Source organism: Tupaia chinensis, unplaced genomic scaffold (assembly GCF_000334495.1).
Source record: "Tupaia chinensis unplaced genomic scaffold, TupChi_1.0 Scaffold145907_1, whole genome shotgun sequence".
NCBI classification, from domain to species: domain Eukaryota; kingdom Metazoa; phylum Chordata; class Mammalia; order Scandentia; family Tupaiidae; genus Tupaia; species Tupaia belangeri.
This window is the reverse complement of record NW_006205765.1, coordinates 1,029,969-1,038,770: the sequence shown is the minus strand read 5'-3', so window position 1 is coordinate 1,038,770 and position 8,802 is coordinate 1,029,969. Positions and strand designations below refer to the sequence as shown.

The 8,802-nt window shown below is 59.2% G+C and overlaps 1 protein-coding gene across 1 annotated transcript in view; it reads left to right on the top strand.

Moving 5' to 3' along the window:
• SPEG (striated muscle enriched protein kinase) overlaps nucleotides 1–8,802 on the top strand; it is a 68,022-nt gene that overhangs the window by 29,753 nt on the left and 29,467 nt on the right. Inside the window, 5 exon segments of the mRNA XM_006168670.3 lie at nucleotides 3,466–3,641; nucleotides 3,896–3,984; nucleotides 4,816–4,991; nucleotides 7,338–7,598; nucleotides 8,546–8,704. Coding sequence (XP_006168732.2) covers nucleotides 3,466–3,641; nucleotides 3,896–3,984; nucleotides 4,816–4,991; nucleotides 7,338–7,598; nucleotides 8,546–8,704 — 861 coding nt within the window.

The window sequence follows — 8,802 nt, the reverse complement described above, 5'->3', positions numbered from 1 at the left end:
TTTTTTTTTTTTTTTTGCATGTACACTCGCTAGAGACAGATAGAGGGGGAGGTTAGAAAGCACCCCCTAGAGGGGATGGCCATACCACAATCCCTTCTCTCTTCTCCTCTTGGGATTTTGGGCATGTATGCACATGTGCCTGGTGTGATTTTCAAACCACATAGTTGGCCATGTGAGATCCAGCCTCCCCAACCTCCATACCATCTGCTGGCCATCACCTGGGGTGATTTTTTAAAAATGCAGTTTCTTGGGGCCAGACAGTGGCATAGTAGCTAAGGTACTGGACTCCCATATAGCTGACCATGGTTTGAATCTCAGACTCAGCAGCTTGAAACTTAAATGGGGCTTGTGTGTGTGTGTCCAAAATCCTGAGAGGAGAATGGTAGGGAAAAGATTGTAGTATAGCCATCCTCCCAGGGGATGATTTCTCTCTGTCTCTTTCTGTCTCTCCGGTGAGCACACATGCCCTATAGCAAAAATCTCTTTCTAAAAAATTAAAAACACATGCAGTTTCTTGAACTCCCATTTCAGAAACCTGATCCTGCAGGCTGGTGTAAGGCCCAGGGGACTATAGTTTAGACTCACTCCCAGGTGGTCCTGATGGAGGTGGTCAAGGATCACCCTGAGCAGGCCTGATGTGCAGGACCTGAGTGACACCTTTCTTGTACTAAATACTGGAGGTGGTGGCTGCAGCTGTCCCCACAGGAGAACACAGGATGTTGGGACCAGACAGACGTGCTAGTGTGGGGAGGGCGGGATCCCTGATGCCAGAGTTTTCTTTAAGCGACCTCGTCCGAGGAGTTGTGTTGACATGCATGAGGGGTGCACGTGCAAAGGGGTGGTACTTCCATGGCAGGTTGTTCAGGGCCGATGAGCGTATTTGCCTGTTAAATTTAGGAAGGATACCTGGTCCCCCTTCCTGGCTGGTGTAACTGTGTTTCCCAGGGTGGAAGCCAGATGCGGGTGGAGCAGGTTTGGGACAGTAGGACCTGACTACAGAGATGGTTTTAGCTGTGGAACCAGTGAAAACTAGGTGGGCTGAGGGCCTGATGCGGAGCTCCAGGGGTCCTCGATCACCTCCTTGGCCATACAGCTTGGGAGTGGTGGAGGGGAAGGCCTTGTCTCCTGGGCTGGCCTGGCTCTTCCAAGGGTGTGAAGACTTCAGTTTACCCAGTGGCTGGATGCCCCCAGGGTGCTGCTCCTGCAGCCACCACCAGAGGTCTCTGTGGCTCCTGGCAAACCTGACAATCCAGCATGTATCTCTGCTGCACCTTCCCTGGGTGGGTGAGTCTCCTCAGCACTGTCCTGCCTGGGATAACCCTGGAGCAGGGGGGTCAACACTGTCTCACCTGGGGGTGACCCTAGAGCAGGGGAAAGTGGCTCCAGCCTCCAAGGGCCAGGCCTCCAAGGGCTATGCCTATAATCTCAGTATCAGTGGGGGACCAGGCCTGGAGTGCAAGTGCCATTCAGACTTCCCTCCCCACCTCTACTTCAAGATCGCCAGCCTGGAGGGTGGGCCCCTCCTCTGCCTGGCCCGAGTCCTCCTCCCACCCCAGATATGCTGGGAAACGCAGGTCATAGCTCGGGAATGTGGGCATGGAAGGGGTGAGTGTTCTGAGAAGGCAGAAGGCATGTGACCCCTGTTCAGCACCCCCTCTGTTTCCAAGCCCCTTCCCCAACCCAGAAACAGATGGAGCTCCTTAATGAGGGGCCATGTGAGGAAGCAGCACCCACTCTCCTCCACTGGCCCCGGTGGGACCGATGGGTGAAGGGCAGGTTGCCAGCAGGTGTGGGGCAGAGCCTGTGGGAGGGTTGCATGCCGTCCCGTGTCCTAGGTGGCTGCAGGGCCAGCCTGCCAGGATGGGGATAGGGCAGCAGAGGGGAGATTCTGGGCCCCCTTAGCTTGGGGGGGCATTTCTCAGAAGGAGGGCGGATATCCTGACAGTTCTTTGAGTCGCAGCGCCAGAGAACCCGCTGGCTGCCTGGCTCTGTGGTGTCTGAGGCTCTCCGTTAGTTCTCAGGTCCAGGATCTCAGTGGCTTGTCCGGGCAGGGGCCACCAGCGGGGCCATCTCCATCCACTCCTCCTCTGGTGGGCAGGTCGGAACTAATGGGTCAGGGCAAGCGTCGTGGATGCCACAGTGCGGTGCCGCCACCCCCCACTGTCTCTGAGAACCGAGGCGCAATGGCATCAGGGCGCCACTGAGGGGGCTTTGCTCTTGTCAGGGCCCAGAGGCTGTGTGGAGAGAAAAGACAGACCTGCTGCTTGGGAATGAGCGGCAGCTAAATTCAGCGTGCTCGGCCCCTCCCCGCTCCTCCCCCTCCACCCAGGGCAGCTGTGGTCTCAGCAGGCACCACCTTCCCAGCCTCAGCCGCCAGCCTGCCACCCAGCCTCAGCCTTCCCCCTCCTTCTTCCCCTCCTCAGGCTTCTTCCCCTCCCCCAGGGCCTGCTCAGTCTGGGGGCCTCAGCCGTGTCAGCCCAGTGAGTGGGGCTGGGCAGCCCGGACTCTTGCTCCCTCAGGAGGCAAGGCAGGGTGGGCCCTGGACAGGCAGCTGAGGGGCCAGGCCAGGACCTTTGGGACAGGCGCAGGCTGGGGTCCGTGTGCAGAGTGTCGGGGTGAGTTGGGGTGCAGCCCTGCTGGGGGCTTGGGATGGGGGAACCAGGGGGAGGGACCAGGGGGCTGTGGCAGATTCATGTCTGTATTTGGCAGTCGGATAGGAGCCAGCTCAGCGAGCCTGGGCCCCTAGCCAGTCGCAGGGGAGGGCGTCAGGGCCCTGGGGACACCCCTCCCCCAAGACAGACTCTGAGCCCCCCTTGTCCTCCTCAGGCCCTTCAGTCCTTTGCTGTGGACAACTAACCCTGCCCTCCAGTCCCCTGAGGGCTCTGGGGTCCATGCTCTAGGGCTGGGGCCAGCAGGTACCCTGGGGTTTCTGCGGCAGGAAGCTGAGAAGGGAGGGGGAGGGGCAGGCTGGACAGTGCCGCCTCATTGGCCCTGGACTGAGGTCAGGATGGGGCTGGTCTGAGGCGCATGTTCCTCTGCACCAGGCCCAGCTCACCCAGGAAACGGGTGTCCTGCCCATGCTGCTCAAGGGGTCTCAGAGTCATGTGCCACCTGCGTTTAGAGCCTACGCTTGGTAGTTGGGTCCCTATTCCATGCCAGGAATGTGGGCTCCCTGCTCCAGTAGAATTCTGGGTCTCCCACAAGGTCCAGGGGCGACCTGCTGCTGTCCGAGTTTCCCTGTGGTTTCTCCTCCCAGGAGGGCCAGCAGGGTCAGTGTTGGCCAGATCTGTGGCAGAGGAGGATCCAGGGGCTCAGGAAGAGGAGGAAGTTCCTGGGTGCAATAACACAGAAAGCCAGGGGGCATGGGAGCCCAGGTTAGGGGAGTCTAGGTGGGGCCCTGTGCCATGTTCCAGCCAGCTCAGTCTGCACGCCTTCTGCCCCGGCATCTCTCTGTCTCTCCAACAGGTGGATCCACGTCCCCTTTCAGCAGCCCCATCACCTCCGATGAAGAGTACCTGAGTCCCCCAGAGGAGTTCCCAGAGCCTGGGGAGACCTGGCCCCGAACCCCCACCATGAAGCTCAGTCCCAGCCAGAGTCGCTGTTCTCCAGACGCAAGCTCCAAAGCACCGCCCTCCTTCAAGGTCAGACCCTGGAGCTGGTGCCTAGTGTCCTCTGCCCCCATGTAGCCTTATTCTCTGTGTGCTCCTTGTTTTGGGGTCATGCTTACACTCCGGCATGACCCAGACATTTGCCCCATTAATTCTTGTTACCCAGAGCTGGCCCGTCAGCCTGGTGTGGAAGAGAGCTCTGTCCCAAATCACCCACCCCACCCCACCCCCAGGAGCCAAAGCTGTGCCCTGACTGGAGGCCCTGACACTCTGGGGTCCCCTGTCAGGTGTCGCTCATGGACCAGTCAGTACGAGAAGGCCAGGATGTCATCATGAGCATCCGTGTGCAAGGGGAGCCCAAGCCCGTGGTCTCCTGGTGAGTAGCACCCACTTGGCATCACCCGCCAGCTCCTCACCCCAGCCTGGGCCTGTGAGGCCCGACTGTGGGCACAGGGAGCGGGCCCAGTACAGACTCCCTGTGATCTGCCCCAGCATCCCAGGCTTCCTCAGGGCCTCCCCTTCTGGGGAGGGGTTTGGGTAATAAATAGTCTTGTGTCTGCCCACTGGAGCTGAATGACCAGGCTCTCTCACTGCTGGAGGCGGTGCTCACCCCTCCCCAACCCCAACCATTGACATCAGGGTGACGTTTGAGGCCTACTCAACACTGTGCCGGGCCCGGCCACCCCGGTTTGTCTCTGAGCTGCCGGAAGCCCAGAGTTAAGTGTGGGTCTCAGCTGCAGAGCCTTGCACACCCCAGGTGCCTGGAACATCGACTGTGCAGCTTGCTTATTTTTTATCGGCTTGGGTTCTGTTTTTCATTTTTAATTGATTGTCTGGTCCCTGCTGTGATTTTTTAAACATCCTAAGTTTTTTTCATATCCCTTTTGGGAAGTGAGAAAGCTATCTGTTCCTTATAAATAAATAAAAATAAGGCATCAAGAAATTTAAGAACTATTAAGGGCTAAATCAATAGCACAGCTCTACTCAAAGCTGCAGCCGGGTTCTGAGAAGGGAGGGTGGGCAAAGGTGGTCTGGAAAGTTCCTGGACAGGGGGAATAGTGGAGGCAGGGTGGAAACCTGGCCCTGAAACCCAGGGGGCCTGGTCAGTAGATAGATATGGGCAGTGGGAGAAGTCTATACCTTGACCTTCCCACACATGCAGGCCGGGACCCTGAACCCCGGGACTGAGTTCTTACCCCTCTGACAGGCTGCGGAACCGCCAGCCCGTGCGCCCAGACCAACGGCGCTTCGCCGAGGAGGCAGAGGGCGGGCTGTGCCGGCTGCGGATCCTGGCTGCCGAGCGGGGTGACGCTGGCTTCTACACCTGCAAAGCTGTCAACGAGTATGGCGCTCGGCAGTGCGAGGCCCGCCTGGAGGTCCGAGGTGAGCACCTCACGCTACATAAACCTACTTGGCCCTGCTAGGCCCCTCCGACCCTCCTGACAGCCCTCACACAGCCTCAGGTTGAGGATGCTGCCGCTGGAAGGACTCAGAGCTCCCTGGTCCAGAAGCTTCTATCGTAATTAGGTAAACTGAGGCCCAGATAGAAAGTGGTGTGCCCACAGCCACACCGCAAATTACCCGTGCTCGGGTACTGCATGGGACTGCTTCCGGTCTCAGTCTCGCCAGTCCCTGAAATCAGACACCATTTCTGCTGCCGGCCATCCTTTCTCCACACTTGGCTAAGCTTTTGTCACCATGTTCTGCTAGGCCCCTCCCTCACACCCATTTCCCTCTCTCCTCCTGTCCCCTGGTGCCCTCTACACACCCCATTGCTGTGTAGGAGCTGTCATGGTTGGGGAGTGGTAGTGGGGGGAGTCTGGTGGCTGGACCCGTTCGGAGGGACCTTTAGGGTGATGGGCAAGGAGTTTCACCAGGACCTGAGGGGTCCCAGGGGAGCAGGCTATATCTCCAGAGTTGGGGACAAAATGGCAGGGGACCTCTCAGGCAGCAGGGGTGGCAAGACCCAGCGGGGCAACCCTATGAGGGCTGGTGGGTTGTCCTCCCCAAGCGCTGGCTGGTGGCCTGGCCATCTGCCTCACCCCTCCCCTCGATGCCTCAGGGCCAGATGCCACTCCACAGTGCGTCACTCAGCCATCATCCCTCCCTGCTTTCCACGAGGCTCAGATCCTTCAAGTCTGGCAGAGGCCAGCTCTGGGAACTTCCCAAGATGCCCCTGGGCACCTGCTAGAGCCCAGCCCCTAGCAGCCATGGTCCCCCTGCTGGGCTCCACCTGCCTTGGTTGCCTTTCCCCAGGCCTCCTGTTCCTGCAGCTGCCACCTCCTTGGTCTCTCAGTTGGTCAGCCCTGTTCCCGGCCTGCTCCTCTGCTCTGGGGCTGACTCTGCCCCACTTCTCTGTGTTAACCCGTGTCTCGGTGCTTCTCTCTCTTTGGATTCCTCTGCCATCCCCAGGCTTTGGGGTGCTCCTGGTGCCTGTGATAGGCTCTCCCTTGGGTGTCCCCCATCACTTTGAGCTGATCTTGGCCCTGCTGCCCCGGCTGCTTTAGAGGCAGCTCTCCATCTAGCAGGGCTCTAGCCAGGTGTGTGTGCCTGTGCGTGTGAGTGCGTGCTGTGCGTGTGCGTGTGCGCGTGCTGCACTAACCTGCTGCTTGCTGACTGAGGTTTTTGTCTGTACACAGGCGAGTGAGCTCAGGGAGCCACCTGCGCTCCCCCCGCTACCCTCCGAGCCGCGCCCCTGTCTCAGGCACCTCTCGGACCTCGCTGTGTTTCACTGCCTCCTGCCCACAGACCGAGCCGCCCGCCGGCCCGGACCCATCCCAGCCTCCCCTCCCCTTTCTCCCCTCCCAACCCGTGCAGCACCCTGGGATAGCCCATGGGCCCCTGTTATCCCTCCCTCCCCATTGGACACATCCCAGATGGACTGAGAGCTGAGAGGGGCAGCCCTGAGGGGTTTCAAGCCCCCCACAATCTCTTCCCTTAGGGGAGCACTGGGCAAACGCATGTGCTACTGCTGCTGCAGGCCACTGTCTGTCTATCTGTTTGTCTGTCTGTGTGTCTGTGACAGTCAGGGAAGGATGCCTCTAAGTTGGAGTGGGCTGAGACAGAGCAGGAGAGGACAGGGTGTGGGATGGGGGCACCCAGAGGACCACAGACTGTTGACAAGGGGCCCACCAGGAGGGGACAGGGCACCGACCATTCCAGAAATGGATTTCAAATGGCACAACACTTTCTATTCCACTAGAGACCAAGAGCCAGAGGCCCTGGCCTCTGTGCCGATGAGGAGGCCTGACTGAGCCCTGGCCCTGGCAAGTGTAGGGTCCATCTGGGGCCCCCATCCTCTGTCTGGGAGCAAGGGAGTGAACCAGGCTTGGCACAGGAGCAGGGGGCTCTGTAGTGGGGATGTGGATATTCAGAAACTCCTATTTCTTAGCTCAAATAAAGTCCAGTTTGTACCCAGCTGGTGTGCTGTGTGTTTTCTTTCCGCCGCCGCCTCTGCCACCACATGGCCCTGTGGTGACTTCTCCCTCAGATCCCCCTTGTTCTCATGGCCACCCTCCCTCGCCCAGCTTGAGTCGCCATCTTGAATCCAGATCCAGGAGCCGCTTGCTGTCCTGGCCGGGTGGGTGGGCTTTCCCTGTCTCTAGAGGAACAAAATGCATCTCTCTTTCTGTGTCTATCTGTCTGTCTGTCTGTGTGTGCGTGTGTGTGTCTCCCTCCTCCTGTGTGTCTCTGCTCCACACGTGCCCCCTGTGGCTGCTGTCCCCCCAGCACACCCTGAAAGCCGGTCCCTAGCCGTGCTGGCCCCCCTGCAGGACGTGGACGTGGGGGCCGGGGAGATGGCGCTGTTTGAGTGCCTGGTGGCAGGTCCTGCTGACGTGGAGGTGGACTGGCTGTGCCGCGGCCGCCTGCTGCAGCCCGCACTGCTCAAATGCAAGATGCATTTCGATGGCCGGAAATGCAAGCTGCTGCTCACCTCTGTGCATGAGGACGACAGTGGCGTCTATACCTGCAAGCTCAGCACGGCCAAAGGTAACTACCCACTTAGGCCCTAGGGCTGCTGTGGGTGCCCAGGAGTTGGAGGGAAGGGATGGTGGTGGAAGGGCTGGGTGCAGAATAAGATGCAGGAAACGGGGTGCTGCCACCTTGGGGGATTGCAGGGGTGGGATTTAGTGCGGTACACCTGCCTCGGTAGTACCTAGTACAGAGAAGGTGCTATGTCAGTGTTGGCTGTTCCTGCGAGGGGACAAGTCTGCTGAGGTGTAAAGAGCCAGACTTGGGTTCCAGTGCTTGCCTGGTGTTACCAACCACGTGACTTTGGACAAGTGACTTCATCTCTCCAAGCTTCAGATTGTTCATCTGTGCCAAGGAGAGGGTGATAACACCTCGTCCGTATGGGGACCGTAGGATTAATGAGATAATGAAGGCTGGCACCTTGTAATTGCTGGCCATTCTTATTATGGATGGCATCTCTGACCTGGTCCTGCCCTTGTGTGAAGAGCAGCACTGACCGGCACCTGCCTCGCCAGGTCGTGGTAATGAGCACACAAGGTGAAGCTGGTGGGAGTGGGGGTTGTTAGCAGGAAGAAGCATCAGGTCAGTATAAGGAACTGTTAGCTGCTCCGGAAGATTCTCTGTGAGGTCTCAGCCATGTGGGAGGCATTGTGAGCACAACTGTTCCTAGTCTGGGGGCAATTGAGAGGGACTTGGCAGATGAGGGAAGGAGGGCAGAACTAGGGCCAGGCCTGGGGCTCTGACAGAGGTCCCAGCCTGCTGCCCACCCTTGCTGATCTCACCCTCCTGAGAAGACCTGGTCTTTGGGCCTTGACCTATGGTCTCACTCTGCCACCCCCCATGCCCAAAGCCTTTGCTGGACTTTGCCCAGGTTCTGGTTGCCTGCCAGCTTAAGGCAGGACCTACCCCAGATGCCTGGGTCTCCTTGGTCCTCCTTGCCTCAACGCTGCCCACTCTGCTCCCAGACGAGCTGACCTGCAGCGCCCGGCTGACCGTGCGGCCGTCGCTGGCGCCACTGTTCACGCGACTGCTGGAAGACATGGAGGTATTGGAGGGCCGCACTGCCCGCTTCGACTGCAAGATCAGTGGCACCCCACCTCCCACCGTTACCTGGACTCATTTTGGTATGATTCCACCCTCACCCTGCAGTTGTTGGGGGACCCCCGAGGGCCTAGGTTGGGAGGGGCTGCCTGAAGGGCAGGACCCCTGGCTCTGCCTGCAC